General features: G+C 46.2%; 1 protein-coding gene across 1 annotated transcript in view; it reads right to left on the bottom strand.

Annotated features, from left to right (window-relative positions):
* The window catches only part of LOC149333474 (uncharacterized), a 36,627-nt gene extending 22,029 nt beyond the window's left edge, over window positions 1–14,598 (bottom strand). The window contains exons 1-4 of the mRNA XM_089557731.1: window positions 14,569–14,598; window positions 13,847–13,988; window positions 11,979–11,983; window positions 785–936 (exon numbers count right to left, since the gene is read on the bottom strand). Of these exons, the coding sequence (XP_089413857.1) occupies window positions 785–936; window positions 11,979–11,983; window positions 13,847–13,988; window positions 14,569–14,598 (329 nt within the window). The remainder of the gene's footprint in view (window positions 1–784; window positions 937–11,978; window positions 11,984–13,846; window positions 13,989–14,568) is intronic.
* Between the last annotated feature and the right edge of the window lie 8,277 nt (window positions 14,599–22,875).

Below are 22,875 nucleotides of genomic sequence, written 5' to 3'. Positions count from 1 at the left end.
CATCGCTGGGCAACCTATCCCCTAACTGCTGCACAACTCAGCCAGAACTGCATGAGGTCTCCCAGAGATCTATGAATGCAGAGTAGAGAGTGACAGTTGTGCACATATGGGCATTAAGCCACGCTAACGCGTTGTTAGGTATCCCCTCCAATTTTCTGCTGTTGGTTACCATACTTATTGAATATTCGAATTTTATATCATCATATATTACAGAGAATTGAATACATGTTCTTCTGAACTGATATTTCATTTCACGCTGGTGATATCTTAGCTTTTCAAATTCGGAGCTATAAAGTATTTTATACTTACACTCGTGACAATTTATGTCTACTGTGATTTCTTCAATAAGAAATCAGTTGAGAGCCTACATCATGCATGCATTACCATTTTTTTGTGCGTATAGCTGAAATTTTTCGCCTATTGTGCCATTAAATCTGAGTAGTAGCACTGGTTTCAATAACACATCATAAATGGAACGAAAATATTTTAGCTTGCCGCGGTATCTGAAATTGCTGCGGGAAGCACCTGAGCTGGGGCAGCGGAAAGAAAGGATAGCAGGCAGTGTGTAGAAGTGGAATGAAAGAAGTGAGGGGATAGTAGAAAGGACAGGGGGAGAGGTACACTGGGCAATAAATCTATTTACATAATAACACAGTTAAATATGTACATGTCGCACGCCCGCGAAGATCTTGTTGAGAAGCGTACAGGGACGTGCACACGACACAATGTTAAATCTAAGTAAAGCCATAGATTTCTGATCTCGAGCGATCAGTCAGCAACTCACGGCGTGGTATCTCCGGCGTTCGCATAAACCATGTTGTACTCAGCCTTCGTGCCATCCTCGGATAACGAAGTTCTCTGGTACCTATCGCAGTATTGAGGCGGCTTGGGGTCGGAGGAGACCAGGTCGATGAACAAGGTGAAATCTGACAGGACCTGCGAGAATTTCAACAGAAGCCGAGCTGACGTAAACTTCATACAGACATCCCAAAAATGTTATGCTGTTTTTTATCTTTAGTAAGTTGGCTGTGCAAGGCAATATTTCCTCCTTTTTTTTCGTCCTTGTGAGAAAGAAAAAATCATTCCATAGTTCACGGATCGTTCTAATGGTTAAAAGATCTGCCAGAACACTGTGAGCTTACGTTCTTCTTTTTGGAACTTCGGGAAGTGCGCAGTCAAAGCGAGATTAAAATTAAGCACCTGCTTGTTTTCACTGTTCCAATGTTAACATGCAAATGCTATAAATGTACAATGTATGCCTTATCTCATGCATTAAGAAAAGGCATTTTTTACCACAAATACTAAATGGACACTTGGACACCTCCATAAAAAGAGAGTTCATTGCGAAAACTGTTTATCCCCTTCTATGTATGCTAACGTCAATCCGACAACAAAAAAGACGTGTATGATTCAACTAATTCAATACAAGCCTACCATTTTATTTAATATTGGAAAATCCACTCACAAGTTTTTAAGTGAACCGGAGCGTACCATATGCCTATAGTATCCGCGGAATATTTTGCTGTCGCCCTACAGAGTTTACATGCGAAATGGGCCAGGGATGGTCAGCGCTTTCTTTTTTTTTTCAAGATTAGCAACGCCTCATTTCTCATCATGATCATCAGCCTGATTGGACCTACTGCAGGCCAAAGCCCTCTCCCATGTCTCTCCAGGTAACCCTCTCCTTCAACAGTTGCAGCCACCGTATCACCGCAAACATCTTAATATCATCCGCCCACCTAACTTTCTGCCACCCCCTGCTACGCTGGCCTTCTCTTGGAATCGATCAAGATGTCATTTACTCGCATTTGTTTCTTCACCCAGTCTGCCTGTTTCCGGTCTCTTAACGTTACACCCCGGAACTGCGGCTGTTAGTTTCCCTCAAGCGCGGAGCTAGAACGTCGCAGCATCGGAGAAGGGGAACGGCGTCGAGGGGAAGGCGATCGGCGAGTGGTGTAAATTTGGCGATCAGGGGAAACAGAGGGGGCCTTCTCGGCGAGGATAGTTCGGCATCGTACGGGTAGGCCGCGCGACATGGCCGGGCAGACCACAGGCGTAACAGATGGATCGGTTGTCCGCAGTACGCCAGGGATTCGTAGGATGTCGGCGAACCCTTGAGAACGGAGCTTGAGACGGGGGCTCAGACGGTGGCGGAGGACGGAAAGAAGGGGCGGCCTGGTAGGAATCGGGTGCCGGCGTATGTCGTGGCCTGGCCACCGCTTGGGCGTACGTCAGGGGTGCTGTCACAGGCGGGAGCACAGGGCTGGACGGTAGCAGATCAGCGACTTGGTCTTGCACGACACGGCGAATGGTAGGAGCCAAAGACGGGGTCGAGTCCAGAACTTGGCGGGCGGGGTCTTGAAAATGTGATATGAGGGACAGCTGGCGAGCGACCTCTTCACGAACGAAGGCTTTGATTTGATTGAGGAGAGGGGAGTCCTCAGGAGTAGTACCACCCAGGGCCAGTGTGGAGAGGGCCTCGTCGCAGACACGGGCACGCCGTGTAGAAGCACGCTGCTTGCGGAGCTCGTCGTAGCTCTGGCAAAGCTTAATAACTTCACTGACGGTGGTGGGATTTTTCGCGAGGAGCATCTGAAATGCGTCGTCAGCGATGCCTTTGAGGATGTGGTGGATCTTGTCCGCTTCTGTCATGGCGGCGTTGGGACGTTTGCAGAGGTCAACGATGTCCTCAATGTAACTTGTGTAGGTCTCGTCGGTGTGTTCAGCGCGGTCCCGTAAGCGCTGTTCGGCACGGAGCTTGCGCACCGCAGGGCGGCCGAACACTTCCGCAAAACTCTTCTTAAATACGGGCCAAGTGGGTAGGTCCGCCTCATGGTTTCGAAACCAGAGGTTCGCCACGTCCGTGAGATAAAAGATGACGTCAGTCAGCTTGATAGTGTCACCCCACTTGTTATAGCTGCTCACTCGCTCATACGATGACAACCAGTCGTCAACATCTTGGTCGGCAGTGCCATTGAAGAGGGCAGGGTCACGCTGCCGGATGGCGCCAGAAGAAATGACGGTGGTTGAACTGGTCGCCGGTGTTGGGGCAGTCTCATCTGGCATGGTCGACACAGGCGGCAGCGTACGGCTCCAGAGTTCCAGGTTGGTAGGGGATGTGCCCAGCACCTCCACCAATTGTGGGGGTGCGTTTATTAGGCGTCCTCAAGAGACCGAACCGCCGTGCAGGATCTGGCAGCGTAGACGGGCGTAGCCAGCACCAAGAGAGCGGGGCAACTTCGTCGTCGTCGGGGCAGCGTAGTGTCGGTGCATAACTTCGTCGTCGTCATGTGCAGCGTAGTGTCGGCGCATGGAGGTAGCGGAACCTGTCACAGTTGGCACACTACACACCAATCATTTCTTTCTCCATATCTCGCTGTGGTTTCCTGAACTTAAACTGAGCCCTTTTCCTTAGCCTCCATGTTTCTGCCCCGTAGGTGAGTACCCCATTCTTAATCTTATAGTTATATTTATAGTTATTCTCATAGTTATTCTTGTAGTTATTAATATTGTTATTTCCCTCCTATGAGCCGAATGACCAGCCACTACCTGCCAAATTAAACATATTCTTTTACTACTTCCAACCCTTCGCTACCAGTTGTGAACCACTGTTCTCTTACGAGGCTGCTGAAAATTGCTCTGGTCTTCTGCATGTTAATTTTAAGGCCTGCCGTTCTAACTCATTGATCATGCTTTGCAATTCATCTCATGGGTGACTCTGCAAGGCAATGCCATTAGCGAATCGCAGAATATTGAGGTATTCCTCATTAACTCTTATCCCCAACTGTACTCAATCCAGACCTCGGAACACCTCTCGCAAACTGGCGGTGAATAGCATTATCGAGATCGTGTTTCCCTGCCTGACACCCTTCCTTAATGGAATTTTATTGCTGAGTTTATGGAGGACTATGGCAGGATTGGAGTTGTTATAGACATATTCTAGTTTCCCTGTTTCCACAAACCTTCATGACTGCCGAGGCTAAACTTAATCAAATGCTTCCTCGTGATGAATTAATGCTATAGATAGAGATTGGTTATATTCTGCGTATTTCTGTGTCACCTGAATGATAGTGTGAATATGGTGTATTGTCTATTGTCCTTCACGAAAGCCTGCCTAATCATTTTGCTGGCTGAAGGCTAAGAAGACTGTTTGATTCGATTTGCGACTACCTTATTAAATACCTTGTATGCAACAAACAGTAAGCTGATCGGTCTGTAGTTTTTCAAGTCCTTGACGTCTCCTTTCCTATGAATTAAGATAATGGTAGCGTTCTTCTAAGCTTGTGGTACGCTCGAGGTCACAAGGCATTTTAATGAGACAGATATTTTCCCCGTTAGAATGCCGTAATGTATATGATGAATTTGGCGCATTGTTCATAATGAACCACCTGGTTTTCCACACCTGATGCGTCTGAGCAGTTTCATTGCCTAACCCTTCTCATTTTCAACATCACCACAGTTTTCACTGGCTTTTAAAGTTAAGAAACCCCTAGAAATTACTGATAAGGTAACAACATTATTAAACTAAATATTTTAATGCTCTTAACTGGAAATAGCTATTCTCAGAGTGCTTGCCCAATATTCCGGTGCGCTTCAGTTTTAATTTAAAGCCTACCAGCTGGAGGGGAGGCTGAACAAAATAATGAATACAAGCCAACCGTATATGCTGCAATGTCTCTCAGCTAGCGGAAGGTAATAGTAGAAGCAGTGAACCTGCTCAAAATATTCATTGGGCTTTGGAAGGGAAAACGTAAAAATTCCAATTCCTAAAGCATCCCTACGGGTGGCAATACTCCTGGCTGGAATAGCATAAGGACGCGAAGTTGCTGCAACTCTACAACATAAGAGGGAGGCACCTGCTTGACGATTCCTTATTCAAACGAGGGAAAGCATACATCTGCTTGTCTAAAACACAGTAGTTCATAATAAGCTCTAACACATCTCCGGCCAAAAACTTGCAACCGAATATTTCGGAGTCGGCTCGGCTCTTCTTCAGGGGTGACTGGGGGCAGTCGTTAGCGTCTTTAAGTATGCATGGAGGGGAGCAGGACGTCAAAAAGAATTAAAGCTTTGATGTGAAAGGCGCGGGGGAGGGGAGTTAAGGCTGTGAGTCACTTTGTCGGACTGAGGGGAGGCGGTCAGTGGCGACTTTTCTTCTTTGAGCTGCAGAGCGAAGTCCATGTGGAATACGGCACGAACTTCTCTCTGCAGCTCGAAGACGAAAAGTTACTATTGACCGCCTCCCCACAGTCGAACAAAGTGACTCACAGATTGCACAGGGACTTCGCTGTGTGCTCAAAGAAGAAAAGTCGCCACTGACCGCCTCCCCACAGTCCGACAACGTGACTTAGAGACTTAACCCCTCTCCCCCTCTCCCCCGCGCCTTTCGCACCAAACCATTCATTTTTTTTAGCTCCGGCTTCTCTCCATGCATACTTAAAGAAGCTAGCTACTGTTCCTAGTCCCCCAGAATAAGAGCCGAGCCAGCTGCAAAACGTTGGGTATCAACTTAAAGCCTTTGGTGGGAGATGTGTTAGAGTTTATTATAAGACTTCAAACGCAGCCAGACGCGAAAAACATTTAAAGGTTTATTTTCAATCAGGAGATCACCACTGCAGTATTCACGTCTATCACGTAGTAGTTTCACCAATGAAAATCACAGAAACATTACCCTATTGCACTTGGCCGATGCCCTCAAATTATTCAGTATTCACAGTTCTTATCATGGTAATTAGTTTTGATGCGTATAATAGGATGGTCCATGGATCAGATTCGCAGTAGTTCCGGAATTTCTTGTAGGCAATATTTGCCTTCGCACTTAAGTCAGTTCTTTGGGTGCGAAGCGCGAGATCTCGTTCAGTAGTTTGAAGTCACCTGTGTATGAAATATTTTTCATGTTTTCTTCAATAAAATAATACCTTTGTTAAATATTTTTAGATATCAGTATACCTACCTAATGATGCTAAAAAATTGCGAACGTTTAGAATAAAAGTCATATATGTTGGTCTCTACTTCCTAGGAGGAAGGCGTTTATGTTAAGCAGAAATTTAATCTGATACGGCTAGATAAACCTCGGATATGTTTAGGCTTGCGAAGCCACATATCCACCCACGATAATTTAATGCTTCAAATGAGGGGAACATGAATGGCTCAACGACTGTCACCAAAGTGCCGAAATTCTATACAGATGCCAATTCGTCCTCTCCGCTGCGTCTTACAGCTTTGCGCTTGCAGTCAATGTCATCGTAACAGAGAACACATCTCGGTTTCAATGATTTGGCGTATCGTTGAAGCGATACATGCATCGCGACATAACAAGGTAAACTTTTTTTTAAAGCATTCGGTAATTGAAAATCAACACAAAAATTGTTCTAAAAACGTAAGGCCAATTCGCGCTTTGGTCCCTATGCGCACACATGTACGAAAAACTCTGCTCAGCACTCGCTTCATCGTGCATGCATATGATTACGCGATTTTATGCAGAAAAGCTGCGCTGCAAGATATGTGAAACTGTTGATGCAGTTTTTTAGGAATATACTGTATTAAGTTCCAACACAGACAACACTATTACCCGGCGTTCTTACCTGCATCGCAATGCTGTGCTGGGAATTTCGTTGGCAGTACTGTGCGCAAGCGGAAGGAAGAGTGATCAGTGCCACTTCTGCCATCGCAGAAATGATCAAAAGGCGGAAATGTTGGAAGGAGTGCATTCCAAGGGCTCTACGAGAGCGACGAAAATTGATGCCTGTATTCTGAAATGAAAAAAAAAAGAGTACACAAGTTTTCGCTCCGAAAACAAACATCACAATAAGTTTTCATACTGCGCAATCTTAAGCCACCGGTTCCAAGGAAAGACCGCCAATGGGAGGGCCTTCGCTCCCTAGGCATGTATGATATTCCATTTTTAATTATGGAGTGTGAACGCTATCGCTCGCACGTCTTATATCACATGCAAAATCCCAAGTTAGAGGCATGCAAAACCGAAGATGGCTGCGTCTTAGCACACGCACTGAACAACATCTCGGGCTCCTAGATTTCTGTATTCAGCTTTTTGGATCTTAGACAGCTCAAGCGTTTTCCAGATGGCCTGAGTAATACGCACCATGAAGTCACTTAGGGAGGCGCACGTAGCTGATCAACAGTACTTTGAGGGCTGCAACTACTCCCTATTTCAGGCCAGAGTTGGCAATTTCTTCTGACAGGCCATCTCATGTTCCGTAGCATTTGGCGGATTAGGGCTGTTATTTTTTTCATTGCGGTGACCGACAGCGACTAATTGCTACGGGACGATGAGGCTGCTGATCGGCAATTGTCCAGAAGCAGTTGCAGTTACCTTTCATACTTTTACTCATCCGCGTGCTTTTTCTGAAAGCGCTGGCTTCACTCTAGCACAAAAATTTTCTATAGAGTTAAGGTAGATAGAGGGTGTCTGAAGGTGTTGCTGGCTGAATTTGGAGCCCTCTAGCTTCTAGTTTTGAGGTGCTTAGTACTTTTCGGTTGACAGCTGGCATTTCCGCTGTGTCCTTGAATTTTATTTTGCTGTCCGTTACAAGGCGAAAGCCCATATATGGAGCCCGAAGTTAGCCTGCATGTTACCACGGTCCATAATATTTCTCAGGTCCGTGAAAGAGCACCCGAAGGAGATTGCTGTCGCACCCTCCAGACCCGCATGATACCTCCTCCGAAGCACCCTTTGGTGGGTTTACTTAAGGGCTGCTTTTATACCCGGATGGTGCTCGGAAGTGCCTCGATCGCTTGCCTCGACAGCTGCAAGGTGCCTCCTTCAAAGCACCCTCCAGTGGGTTAACCTCTGGGCCCCTTCCCTACCTGGCAGGTGCTTCTAAGTAGCTCGGATCTGCTCCAATTATCAAATTTTCGTTGGGTGTATACTCTCCGGAAGCGCCACCAACCGCGCTGCCGTCGCTTCTGGAGAGTAGAGTCGGATTGCGGAATTAAAATTTAAAAACTGCAAATTCGCTTCGAGGAAAACGAAAAGCGACGCAACAGTGTCACTTCTTTGCAAGCATCTACCCCACCGTGAGGGAGGGGAGAAAGCTTGGAGTGAAAGAATAAAGAGAAAGAGATGTGGCGTGGCGGAGGGCTCCGCAATAGTTTCGACTAGCTGGAAATATTTAACGTGCACTGACATCGTTTCGCGTTTTCCTTCATTGAAACACGGCCGCGGTTTCCTGAGGGTGAAGCTGGGACGGGGTGGGGACGGGCAGGGAATACGGTTAGGGCTGTACTTTGGCACGTGTGTGCAGCTGATTGGTTGTGCTTTTAGGGGTAGAGTTTAGTGGCTCCTCGTTTAGGGTTGAAGTCTGCACTTCAATAGACACTAGAGTGACAGCAAGAGGCGGGGGGGGGGGGGGGAAGGGAGGGTAAAAATAGCACTGTTTCTGTAGGAAAAGGCCGATCGATAACAACAATGGTAGTACAATCTGGCACATTAAAGCACAGGTCCAACCCTTTCTATTTATCCGCGTTTCTCGCAGCGGTTAATTCAATTCGTTATTTTTTGACGACTGCACAGTTCTGCTTGATAAACAGAGGCTAGATTACTATTCGAGGAACCAGTTGGTAATAAATTTGATGCCATAATTTCAGACCTATATAATTTAGGACCTAGTTAGGCCTAGTTAATTGAGGACCGATGAAGCAAGTGTAGTATTGAAAGGTGGGCACGTACATACGATAGAAAGCTTTAGCGGGCCGGGCGGGGTAGTTGTGGGAATTGTGAAATAATAATAATGCAGGTGGAAAAGTAGCGGAAATATGCGAACATTCAGCAAAGGGTGGCAGTGATTGGTTTGGTTTTGTTTATGGGGGTTTATCGTCCCAAAGCGACTTCAGCTATGAGGGATGCCGTAGTGAAAGGCTCCGGAAATTTCGACCACCAGGGGTTGTTTAACGTGCACTGGCACCGCACAGTACATGGGCCTCTAGAATTTAGCCTCCACCGAAATTCGACCGCCGGGGCCGGGATCGAACCCGCGTCTTTTGGGCCAGCAGCCGAGTGCCATAACCACTGAGGCAACGCGGCGGCTAGACAGCTATTGTAATGTAGCTGAATGATTAAGTGGCTCTCGTTGAATATTGTCAAACCTGCACACCTAAATCCAGTAATAATCATATGGGCAAAAGATTTCATAGGAGCCTGCAATCAGCAGTGGGTGCAGGAAAAACATCATATGCGTTCCTGATTACCGCGAATGTAGCTTTAAGGTAGGCAAGAAACAACACTCGATTATGTACTGGGGGACGGCGGAAATGTTTCTAAGTATGGCAGGCGGTAGCAGTTGGTGGAGCTCGCAGACAAAAATAGTTTACGGCTCGTGAATACCTTCTTTTCGCAAACTTGAGAGTCGGACGCTGATTTAGGAGAGTGGGAAGAGCGACAAAAAAAAACGCATATTTGCAGTTTTTGCGTATCCTTGTATAGTGCAGGAGGCAGAAGTGCTTGGAATGGTCAGACGTAGAGACAAGAGAAATGCAATGTTTAAATTAGCCCACATATTAGGATGAAATGGAAAACTAGTAAAAAAACAAGCAAGAACATGGTTTACAGCTAAAGGGAACACGGCGAAATTCCAAATTTTGCTTGAGAATAGATGCTCTCTTTCATAGACAACGATGACTTTAGTTTTGAGTAGATGACGAATCCCATAAATATAAGTAGAGGGTAGAGTAGATAGACAGGATGTTGCCCACCTGTCTCAGCATGCTAAAGTCCTGACTAATCTTTACTTGCCAACGGTCCAAATTGGAACATATGAAAGCGATTTTTTTCTCTCTCATCAAAATACATCGTTCGTCAAAATTCGTATTACCATCTTAATAAAAATTTTAAAGAAAAATTACGAATGCTCATATTTTCAGCTTTCTTGCAGAAAAGTGTTTTTTTTTTGGGGGGGGGGGGAGGACTTTTGCAGGAACCGGAAATTAAAAAAACAGCGCAAGTAATCACAAATAATAGGGTATTTCGTGAAAGAAAAATAAAAATAAAGATGCAAAGCCTGTGGGTGCGACACAGCCAATAAGTAGCGTGAAAAACATTTTTTGGGATGATGGGCGTTTGGAAGTCACACAATTCCAAGAAAGGCGATACTCAGTTCTTAGAGTACCCCGTTACGCCGGCTGCCATAAACGCCGTCCTGTTCTGGTTATTAAATGTGCAGGCATCAGCACAGCGCTCATAAAGAGCTTCCCAAGGGCATGCTACGTACGTTGGGCCCACCGCGTGCCTTTGGGCTCTCATCTCCTGGCTCCGTAGGATGTCTGAGACGGGCTTCAAAGCGTTTGGTGTGTCTATCGGTCACGCGGCCCACCTGATGTCAGGAAAGATTGCAGGAATCCAAAGGCAGGTCGCATAGTAGGTGTGGTCGCGCACCACTTGCCCCCCCCCCCCCCCCCCCCCCCCCTGCAAGCACTATACCTGCGGACGATGACGACAGCGCGAGGTACGTGCAGAGGGTGGTCATGTGATCACGGAATGAAATCACATGAGTGTCATCGTGGGACGTGCGCATCAGGCTACGCTGTAAAAGCCATTACTCAAGAAATACTTTCCTACCTACCACGACTTCTGAAGCTCTGACGGCGTTGGAGCTCTCACGATGAAAGAAAAAAATTTGCGAGCATAGCTGCATTCTTTGTAATTGGCTTCATATAATTAGCGAATGCGCTGAAGGCGGCAATCAGGTTCTCTTCAGATAGCAAAAAAAAAAATCGCACTGTACAGACCGTCCAACGTGTTTTAAACGATATAGAGTTTGGTATATGGGAAATGCCTGAGTGCAAAATATTAAACAATGAAAAAGATGGTGAGTCATTTTAGATGTCACATAATTTTTTCCATGGTTATTTTACAAAGCGCACTTAAATTGTTGCGTGAAAATTTTCGTCTTCGAAATGCTGCTTCATTGAAATACCGATTACGAATTTCCTATTCACAATGCTGTATTGTTTTCGCTCCTCCTGCTAGGGCCCACTTAGGGCCTCCTGTATTTCTTCAATAAACAAATGATTTGCGCTCCGCAGCGACGAGATTTGTTGCCGGACTGTGGCAATAAGTAGGCTGCATTCTCGTGTTTTCAAACAAGCATGGCCGTGATGACAGAACAAATATATGAGGACAAAAACAACATGTGTTCAAGAACGCAAGCATTACTTTCAGTTGGTGCACATTAATACAGCTGCAGCTACCTGCACCCGCCTCTTCCATCCGTGTGTAGCGGGGCTTGGGTGGTACCGCTTTTTGGGAATGAATTCACAAATTTCTCCGAGCCGTCGAATGGCCGAATGCATTGTAGCATCAGTTGAAGATCACCACTTTTCTTTTCGCCAAAAAGGACGACAAATGTTTCCTGTTGCGATGGTAAATTATTGCCTAATGAAAGCTATGAGCAGGACTGACGGATCGAGCTAAAATTATGAACTTGTCCATCTAGTAATTTTAAAATACGGTAGAGCTCTTTGGGGCGAACTGGTTGAGCCTGAAGGAATCATGTTAAAATCTCTTCTGAGAGTTTTGCCCACGTATCAAGTGAGGCGTCGGGCTTCCGCGCATGGTATGGAAGATAAAATATTCATCTTATCCTCAGTAACAACATTTCACCCTGTGAAGTCATAGGTTGCCTACTGATAACGGTGTTTATTCGCGTAATTTTTGTTGCTTGGTACCAAATAATAATTGTGGTGGGGCTGACGTAGGCTACAATGTCCTTTCAGTCTAGCGCTCGGCGTCGACCTGCATGGCGAACATATCCGACCAAAATCTTTTTGTGTGTCTTCCAAGGCCGCTTGTCACCGGATAGTGCATATTTGCTTGGTTCTGTGACTCGGGTGCGCAATTGCTAACGTTATATCGCATTTTGTTTACGCATAGTATATTTTTCGTGTTTTGTTTACGCTGTTGTTTGCACAATTGTGCTTACGAATAGGTGACAAAAAATAGGCGTACGCAAGGGTCCACTTGCCAGACCTGTGTTTAGAAGAAAGTTTTATTAGTTATATTCAAAATATTACAGCGGCTTTGTCGCTGTTGGCCTAATATTTAAGTCCTGCTGGACCCCTTGGTGCCGTTATTCGACGCTAGCAGTCTCCACACAACACAACATGGTGCGTGATTTCGGCGGGCGGTCTTGACGATTTCTTCCTCTCGAAAGATCTGAAAAGCAGGCGAATGAATCGAGTTTTGCTACAGCCGTTTGTACGGTACAGGGGTACATAATTTCATCTTGGCAGCTGACAGCCACACCACGAAGGCCACACGATAGCCAAGGCAGAAATTCTGTTTCAGGGGCATCAGCAGCATCCGTAAGGAAAAGTTGAAAGCTGCCAGCAACTGTTACCATCGAGATATTTTATCAGGGTGACGGCCTCGGGTTGATTTTGCCAGACTGATTGCCTTCGCGGCATTTTATGAGGTTTCGTACCTCGGGTTGTTTGGGCTAGGAAAGGTTGTCCGCGATGCGTTTTATGAGTTTTCCAACCTCGGGTTTTGTTCTGCTAGTCAAGGTTGATATTAAAGTATATTTTTGTGGGAATGTTTTTCAAGTGTTTATCGTGAGTCTCTGCGGTAGGAAAACTTGACACCGATGTATTTTATGAGGGCGCCTACGTCGGGTTCGTTGTTCCTCGCACATCAGAGTGTAGGCTCAGATGCGCTGCTAAAAGCCACCGCCTCTGAGTCATTTCATAACAGTGCGTTCCGAGTGAGAACAAGCCAAATTATTTACATAATGGCTAAAGTTAAAACTGAAACTAAAGTGAATACAGAACAATGAGGCATGGAAACCTCCTATCTTGCTTCGTAAGAGATAAATGTACTGCGCTCATTCTTAGCAGCAGCCCTTCACACATGCGTCATGGAGGTCCCTTTTTCGCTGTTACCATGGTCTGGGTGTTGAGAAAAAAATCATTTCATCCTAGAGGAATACATATCCCTCGAATTCCTTTTTTGGCATGGGTTGCGGTATACCCACTATGCACAGGCTATTTTGTTCCCGCTTTTCATGGCCTTGACTCTGCCGAGAACCTCTGGTACAGCTACAGCAGGCTAGGTGCACATTCTTCGCGCTCCCAAATCGGATGAAATTACGGCAGTACTTGAGGCGCACCATAAGATTAAGGTTGTGAAAGATTGTTCGAAGGAAACGTGCATATCCCTGCGAACCCGCGACCAGAAAATGTCCGTGCTGCGGCAGAGACCTCGTGCAGTAAGGCCACCGCCGACATAAGCCGTGAGCGCGCTCGACGCAGCGGCCAGTTTGTCATCACCGGCCGTTACTACGAAGGGTCGAGACGCCAAAGCTGTCCCCGTGCCACAGTAATGGGTAAAAGTGCTCGTCGAAGCGAAGTTCCTCCGCCCTCACATTGGAAAGAGGGCGTCAAGGAAGGATGCCACCGTTGAAGGAAGGTATCGAGGCACTGTTTCTACTCCCGCCACTGTGGATACAGCGTGTCGAGGCAAAGTTCGATCATCCGCCACCACGAACCAAGAGCGAAGAAAGATCCGATGCGCTGTTGCGCTTCCCTCGGCCCGGAAATGAGCAGCCGACAGGACCAGGTCATGTCCTGTAGGCTGTTCTCAACGTGGCATTCCCCAGACGCAGCTTGTGCATATGCACGGCTCGTTTATGGAGCGGCCATTATGCAAGTAAAAGGAGCGCCCACAGCAGTGTGTTGTAGTTTGTAAGCAGGTCGCCACAGGGGGCGGTGGAAGACTTCCGGCAACCACCATGCCGAACTGGAATCCTGTGAAGCTGGCCTGTATTCCGTAGCTGCAAGCGCAGCCTTCCCGACCCCCGTTGTGTGTGGTCACGGCGTCTTTGACTGGGCGCACAGGGCTGCGCGTAACGAAGCTCGTCATCCTGCGTCGTCTGGTGTGAGCAGGTGCACCAGGGTACAACACCACTGCGCATGTCCGGCTTGTTTTCGGCTGGAAGCGCGATGAGCACCTCGTGGTCTCGCCGGCGGCTAGTTAACTGCAGGGCAAGCAGGGCACAGGGGGAGTTCAAGAGAGGGAGCGTTGTCCGCGCACATGGTGGTTCCGGCGGTGCAGACTAGCCGCCGGCGAGATGCTCATGGTTCGTGTTCTGCGGGAGAGCCTTCTTAACGGACCCGGCACTGCATTCTACTGATACGGTAAGAACGGACTCCATTGGTGTCCAGCGTGAGAGGCTGGGACACCAGCAGCCCCGTTATCTGTCTAACGTTGACTTTGATCATCGTCAAGTAATTGTTTGAGCGGATAGCGTATTGTTATTTTGTCGGCGCGTACTAGAATGGTGTTTTTTTCTGAGAAAAGCAGCCGAGTACTGTTTCATCGGTACAGCGCGTGTGGGGATGTACAGCCTTTGTCAGAAGTTTAGAGCCCAGGGGGTTTGCTTCTGAGCCACACTGCTTTGCTCGTAATGCGCGCTCGGCGTTCTGAATCTCCTGAAGGTAAGAAGATTTTTGGTCCTGCTCCCTCCGATGCGTAGGACTTCCACGAGTGCTACACGAGCGCCACAATAGTGCTTAGAAGCAAACCCCTGGGCTCTAAACTTTTGACAAAGGCTGTACCTTCGTCGTCAGGTGTGTCTCGTGTACCATGGCTACTGGACTGTTGTGCTTGAGGGGCTTGGGCGCGGGTGTGGTGTGACTCTAATGTGAGTGCTGTATCTTTTATGAACGGCGATGCAAGTGCATCTCTTTTTTTGTATATTGTAATGCTGGTTTGCTAACTCCTAATGAACGGTGTTGTCTACTGCTCGCGGTGTTTTACTCGCCGAGCAATACCAGCGTTCGCGAATCCCTCGGAAGTGGGAGGCTTTTTCACCGCAAACAAGGCTCCACTATACACTAAGCATGCGAAATGAAAAGGAAGGCAATAATGTGCATTACGGCTACCCGGGCACACAAAGCCACAAAAACACTAAGTGGAAGTTCCCAATTAAACCATTAAATATTTATCGTAGAAGTATAAAAGGTTTTAAGACGTATAAAACAGTAAAGAAAGAAATAACTGGAGAGGAGGCTGAATGCTAGTAAGATTCAGTAGGTAACAGTTAATCCCAATTACTGTATTCTTTTAATGCATTCAGCTAGGCTTGTTCTCAAAAGACGCGTACGTGTTTGTACACAACTGCACCTTCCTCTGTAACGAACACCTGTGCGAAAATTAAAGATAATTTTTTGCTTCTGGCTCTGTTCTTGTAGTAAGCGGACCACATTGATCGCTATGGCTTCCTATCACGTGCAACATAGCGCACGCTGTAAATTTCATATGCCGGTATGGGGGTATATAACGCAATTAAATTCCATTGAAAGAAAGTGAATGGCAAAAATATAAAAAAAAACCTGAGGCTGTTATCCCAGAGCAGAATCTGAAGAGAAGTTTATTGGCCCATTAAAAGTACGTAGTTCACAAGCGTTTCAGTTTTTCGGTACTGAGAACAACGCTCAGAACTAAATGCGTGCAAGTCTCATGTCCTAGATTCATTCTTATCACTTAGATTCGCTTTCTTTAGCAAACCAGTTGCGTATTAGATGAAATAACCCGCAGCGGCATGCCTTTCATTGTTCCGAATACGGCCGCTCAAGAACATCCAGTTTGTCGGAAAATGAGGAATTTTACTTTTCGTGTTCGAGGTAGCAGCAGATCAAATGACATTACGGCGGAAAATGCAGGCGTCCTCTACGTTTGTCCGTTTGTCTTCTTTAGTTTTTTTTTATTTTTTTGCTTTATTAGCTCAAATGATTGACGTGACTTACTGGTGCACTCCAAAGATAGACAGGAATTTAATTTCAAAACAGGGCATTGGAGGGAAGCTGTGCATCGACCTCTTGAAATGCATTGTGTTCAACCTATTAGTATCTGCAAGGCAATGGTGCGCCTACCTTATAACTCATCGCCGCACATCTGTGCCAAAGCTACTGCTACAACACTTGTGCGTGTCTTTCTTTTCCCTAGTCGTTCGTTTTAGTCGCGCGGTCGCGGTCTTTCAAGATGCATAAACAACTCGCCCAGTATGCTGTATTCCTGCACCTAATGATAAGCTTCACAAACCTGTATGTTACATGCAAGCAATGACAAACAAATTACGAAGTGGTAACGAAGCGGCAGTAATGCTTGTTACATGTCCAACAATAACAAGGAACTTTATTTACCTGTACTGCTGGTTCCTAATACGAAGATAAGTAGTATTAAAAAAATATTCATTATCTGGTCACATGCATGAGAAGGTACCCGTTCTTAAATGGTGCTAGTTGGAGTCATGTATGTTCGCATTAAGACATTTAAATCCCTCTCATTCGCTGCTTTCACTTAGCATATGAAGTGTATGCGCTAAACAATTTTTTTTTATGCAAACAGTGACGCTCTCGCTTCCTTATCCGTATAGCTAGAGCTCCTCTTTGTACCCCTTGCAAGCTCCAAGTGATCTACAAATGGAAACTGTATTTGCGCTTAATTTTTCACCAGAGAGATTCCGTGGTCTGCTTCCACACATCGTTAGCCTGCTTCAATGCTGGCTAGCCTTCCTGTAATAATAAATCAAACTGTGGAGGAGTTCTCTCTTCAAACAATGTGTGCAGAGCGACTGAGACGGCGTATAGCGAACATGTATAATTTTTTTTTGTGAACTCAAGAGTGACCTGGTTCTGTGTCTAAATTTTCGTCGAGCTCTAAGCAGAATCCTATTGCCGAAAACGGAACATAAGAACTCTTCACTGGATGCTCGTGAAATGCCTTCAAGAGCACGCGTGATAACGCTCTCATGGATTAGAATTTCCGTGGTATATGGCTCCCTATGTTGCTCTTAGACAATAGATGACCCAAGTCTCTTGTCTACGGCTCAAACGCCAGCTAACTCATCACCGCCTACAGGTTGTTATCAGAAGAATCATCACAAGAATATTTTCATTGTTTACGCCGACACTCCACCTACGTCGGGTACGTGACAACAGAACATACCAATATGAATGCGTATGTTTAGGTGCTGAATCTATGGGCTACTATTTTGCCATCATCTGTGGCAACTGCGGTTTGCATAAGTTTAAAAACATCACCTCAATCACAAAAATCATTTACCAATAGAAGTACTCACTTGGCGTATGTAACATTTATCGAACTGTTCAGATGCATTTCTGTACAATGTTTTCCGGACGTAGAAAAGATACTGACAAGCAGCGCTCATCACAGAACTATTAATCCTGACTATTTAAAATCATTCATCGACAGCAATCAACCGTATGAGGTTTTATCACACCATCGAAGGTCTAAATTCCCAAAAAAAGAGCATAAATGGAATATATAGCCTACTTCACACAAGCAAGGTTCGCAAGCTTAAAATCCTCTAACCACTGCTGTGGTAAAAGGGCAAATCTCTTCTGAAAGCAATGAAGTGGCTCGATTAATCCGAAGGAAGGCACAAACGACGCCCCATCATCAATACCAACATTGGGGGCCACGCAACCGGAGACCACGCAAACACGGGGGTCACGCCACTGCAGTTGGGATGTTGTTCTCACCATTCGAATTTGTACACGTGCTTGTGACTGCGCTTGGTTTTCTGATGCCAGCTTCATCGACTGGGCTTCCTCTGACACCGGGCGGGTGGTGTGCTGACGCAGCAGCGATGACAGCCGTGCCTGGAATGGATCAATGCTTCCTATCTTCGAGCCGACCGAAACCTTCACCGCCCCTTTCAAACTCGGCAGCACATTTTGTTTGGCAATCTGGAACTCTGTCAGCTTTAACTTTTTAGAACTGCATACCACCCTTAAAAGTGACTTAGATACGTTATCTAAACGTGTCGAAGAACTGGAAACCAAGCTCGTGCCTGTGCCTTGTGAGCAGCCCCGAGAAACCAGCAACAGCGATGTTCGCAAACTCCAAGAGAAAATTGATGACCTGGAAAAACGTTCAGGAAGGTTGAATGCATTGTTCTTCGGTACTAAAAATACCGACTGTTAAGAAACGTGGGAAGACACCGAGGTTCTTGTTCGTGAATTGTGCCAAAATAAACTAGGTGTGTCAGTTCAGTCTATTGCAAAGGCCGACCGTCTCGGCCGCTATTCAACTGATAAAAATCGACCAATAATAGCGAAATTCTACAATGTAAAAGAAATCGACACTTTGCTAAGCAACGGCAACAAGCTTAACGAAGCCCACTTCAGGATAGCACGTGACTACTCGGTTGTTGTGCGCGATGAGCGTCGAAAACTTCAACAGTTCTCCAAATCAATACAGAAGGAGAGTGGCCGTGCCCGCCTTGTCTTCAACAAGCTGTTTATAAACGATAATGCTGCGTCTGGGACATGGACGCCAACTGCGCAGTTCTTCTGGAAACCTCAGGAAAGGATGCGACACAAGTAGAAGCTCGGACCCCGGGAAGTCCCGACGACTGATTCAATCACCTACGTGCCTTACCACATTCAAGTAACCCTTCCTTGCAGCCACTTCAGAAGCGTAGTCGTGATAACGCGTTATGTTTCCTTTGCACAAATATCAGCAGTATCCTCTCGAAAGCCCTCCCTATTTACTCGCTCATCTACTTCTGTTCTGCATCATTAATCGCTCTCACGGAAATGTGACTTATGGATAACGTTTCTGACGAAAACTTTTTCTTTACTGAGACAGCGTTCAATATATTTCTCTGCGATAGATAGCATCAGAGAGGCGGCAGTGTTCGGTTTGCAATAAAAAAAAATATCTTATCTTGTGTACCCATTATAGTTAGTACGTTTTTTGAATGTGTGTTGGCATTGCTGAAATGCTGTACTGCAGACATGCTTATTAGTGTTTTTTATCGGCCTCCAGATTTAGGCAGTGTTTTCGCTGAATAATTTTATCGCATTCGTTGTGAAGTGTGCAACCGGTTACCGAATTGTGCTTTATGAATATCTGGTGACTTTTATTACCTCCATATTAATTTATCAACACTACCTGTCGCGGTCAGTAAAAGATAATCTAACGCATTTCTTGAGTCATGTTTAGATTTTTCATTATCTCAACTCACCATGAAACCCACACGGCGCACTGCCGCATGCTCCAGCATAATTGATTTAATCCTTAGTAATATTCTTGACATTTTCACCGACATCAACTATCTTGATGGGCTCTCCGATGATGACATCATCACTAGAAACACTGTTTGTTCAGAAAGAAGTAGGAAGGTGACCAATAAGTAAATTAACTCCTATAGCCAAGCCACCTTTAATGGAATAATTGCTGAACTATCTCTCTTTGCTGACGTGTTTCTTAGTAGCTTCTCCTCCCGTACACTCAACAAAACTGGATTGCGTTCAAAGATGTGTTCTTCGTCCTTTTTGATAACCAACCATTAGAAAACAATTAGGAGTAGCAGTTCTGCACCATGGTTTAACAAGCAATTTACACGCTTAAACGACAAAAAGAACGATTATGCAGCGAAGCCGTCACGCGCGATCACACATCATCGTGGCTTAAATACAACTAGTGCGACAAAGAATACCAGGATTTACCTAACTCCTCTCGTGCACACTTTTTTAACCATGACCTATAATCTATGCTAACAACCCTCGGAAATATTGGCAAGTGATAAACGCCAGCAGCCATCCTGAAATTACGCTTACTTATCACACAGGCCCCACTTTTCTCAGGTCACAGTGCGCACAGATATTAAACAGTGCTTCTTCGTCTCTAGTCACCGGCGAGAACGTCTCTTCATGCCCAAATACAGGTAGACTTTCAGATATGATTATGCAGAAGATTACTATCCGCGAGTCCGGTATCATGCTACCACTTAATAATCGCAAATTTCGTCTGCATCTGACCAGGTTTGCTTCAAACACAATTTGTTAAAAAGCACAGCACAAAGCACTTCGGGTATTTTATGCGCACTTTTTTCACAGTCATTGTCATTCGACCGGATTCCTAATGAGTAGCGCACAGCCAAGGTCATATCAATTTTTAAAGCTGGCGGTCGCACATCTCTTAACTACCAACTCATTTCTCTAACTAGTACCGCCAGTAAACTACTGAAGCACATCTTACATTCGCAAATCATAGCATACGCGGAAGAGCATAACATAATCTTATCTTAAAATAATAGCACGGCTTTCGCTAGGGATATTCATGCGATGGGCAGTTAGCAGATGTGCTAATGACTTGCTATCTTATATTGACGTCGGCAACAAGGCGGATGCCATATTCTTGGATTTTTCTAAAGCTTTTGACCGCGCTCCTCACCGCAGGCTACTAACGAAACTAAAACATCTTAACATTAACACACAAGTTATTTTATGGATAAAGGTCTTTTGTCATTCCGAACACAGTTCACAAATATAAGCGACTGCAATTCCTATGTTATTGCAACCATGTGCGGCGTCCCAAAAGGGAGCGTGCTTGGTCCATTACTTTTTCTAGTAGTAGTAATAGTGCAAGACCTTTATTCGGCCATAATTTACAGGCCGAGCATTTCGACCGCCTGGGTGAACGGAAGTCGCTGTTCTTCCTCCCCTTAAGCGCCAAGCCAGTCGAGCCAGGTGGTGATGGATAAAGAAGGTGGGGTAGGAACCCGACTGCTAAGCAGCCGGGCAATAGAAGAGGCAATGGGCCAGGTCCGCATAGATACAAGGGCAGTTGGGACAGGAAGGGTCCGATCGATAGCGATAAAGAAAGATTCCGCTAGGTGGCGCCGCCCTGGTTAGCTGGCTGCCTACCGTGCTCTGCTTTAGCCTGCCCTGGCCTGGTCCAGGGCCTCGCCCGCCCCTGGATTTACACTCCATCGCTTCAGGAAGGCTTCCGAAGCACGTGGAAACCATCGGCATCACGGCCCGCTGCCGAACTGGCCCTCCAAGCGTCTCCAAAACTGTGAAGTGGCGCGGCTCCTCGCTAAGCCTGACGCACCGCCCCTGCACCGCCGCAATGCAGCGTTTGACCAAGGCCCTGCAGCCCAGACCCACCAATGCCGCCACCGCGGGGCCTCCTCCAACCACGCCGACAGCTGTCTCTCACACGGTTGCGTTCAACGCCACCCACGCCTCCGAGCCTATTCCTGCCGCATTGAACGCCTTGAGCGATGCTGGGGGCACGGGATCGACGGCCGCGGCGCAGCCGGCAGCGTTCGTCGTCGGCGCAGCGTCCGCTGCTAGCCAACTCCACGCTCTAAGGGACGCCAAGAGCTTCAGGGCCATAGACGCGTCGCAGCCGGCTGCGTTCGTCGCCGCCGCTGGAGCCGCTGCACCTACTCCAGCCAGATGTCCCACTGACACCAAGACCTGCAGCCCGGCACCCGCGTCGCAGATTGAGACTCCAGCTGAGGACTCAGACATGGACCTTACGATTTCCCCGGTAGACGACACTCCATCCCCGGAAATCGGCTGGAGCCCATCGGTGCCAACCGTAAGCTTGCCTCCGCAACCCGACCCCGCGCCGAGCTCATCACAGTTGCCATCCACCTTCCCCCTGGGACCCTCACCCCCAAGCTACCTCTCTACGACGTACTCGCCGCAGTCACCTCCGCTGCACAACTTTCCCCCAACACCAGTGCCCACATCACCCTTCAGGCCAAGCCAGCCCAAATCCTTGGGTTTTTAAAAACTTATTCTCCTCTCACCGCCCACCTCCTACTTTTCTAGTATATATCAATAATTTTCCTAACAGCATCTAGACCCTAGTAAGGCTATTTGCCGATGAGTGTGTTATTTGCTGTAAAAATACTAATTAAACTGACCAACAAGGGTTGCAATCAGACGTAAACGCGATTAATATGTGGTGTTTTTATTGGCAAATCTCCCTAAATCGTACAAAAGCTAAGAGCATGTCATTTACACGTTCCTCTTCCCGCATTCTAACCTCTTACCTTATAGATGACAATATTGTAGAGCTCATTACCACATACAAATACCGAGGAGTAAATTTTCAAATGGGCCTAACATGGCATCATCGTATCAACGTTACTCTTACAACTGCTAATCGCTCACTCGGAATCATGAAACATAGATTAAGGCAAGCGCCCTCACACTTTAAAAAGCTTGCAACACCACCTTTATCAGACCAAAAGTCCTCTTTACTGAGTGTCTTTTTTGATAATAAAACAGTAAACTGGTGCTCAAAATCGTGTTACTTGCACTCAAAATCCACATCGCGGTGTTTCTTCAACGACATTGAAAGTTATGTATATTTGGCGCCAAAAAAATATTGAAACTCTATCATAACCCGCTTGCACGGATATTTGAACAATACGCGCCAATTGAATCCTAGTTACCACTGCACTGGACATAAAAACATCATCGCATTGCGCAAAAACTACACTTAACTAGGACACACTTTTGACCACATTGTTTCAAATGCTGTTTAGTTAACTAGCACGCATTTATTTAAATGAGTACCAGAAAGAGAAAACTTCAAAAGAAAATATCTACCAGAGCAGGTCACGCGCGGTGGGCTTCTCGTGGAGCACGCCATTACTCTGTACTCCCCTCCTAAGAAGATTTGCTCGAAAAAGCAATTAGCATGATCGAGGTATTCCCCGTTCCTTCCGGAAGACGTTGAAATGGTTTCGGTTTTGATTTAGCCTTTCTGTGTTTTTCTCCATTCCTTTTACTCTTATGTCTAGTGTACAGGTCACTGGTTCGGACAGGGATATTATTGACAGTGTGTCTCCCTTTAAATATTTAGGGGTTAAGTTCGACTGCCAGTTGTCTTGGAAGGAACAGGTGCACAGTGTGTATAAAAAGGTTGCATACGGTTGTTTTACGTTGGCAAGGGCACGGCGGCACTTTCCACGTGCTATTCTTAAATCCCTATTCTTCCATTATGTCAAAGTCATCTCACGTATTGCAGCGAATCATGGGGAATCACATGCAAAACGTATTTGTCACCATTTGCTGAGACTACAGAAA

This window comes from Amblyomma mixtum, chromosome 8, assembly GCF_055824585.1.
Source record: "Amblyomma mixtum isolate Tamu chromosome 8, ASM5582458v1, whole genome shotgun sequence".
In the NCBI taxonomy this organism is placed as follows: domain Eukaryota; kingdom Metazoa; phylum Arthropoda; class Arachnida; order Ixodida; family Ixodidae; genus Amblyomma; species Amblyomma mixtum.
Note: the sequence above shows the minus strand (reverse complement) of the source record. Positions and strands in the feature narration are given on the sequence as shown.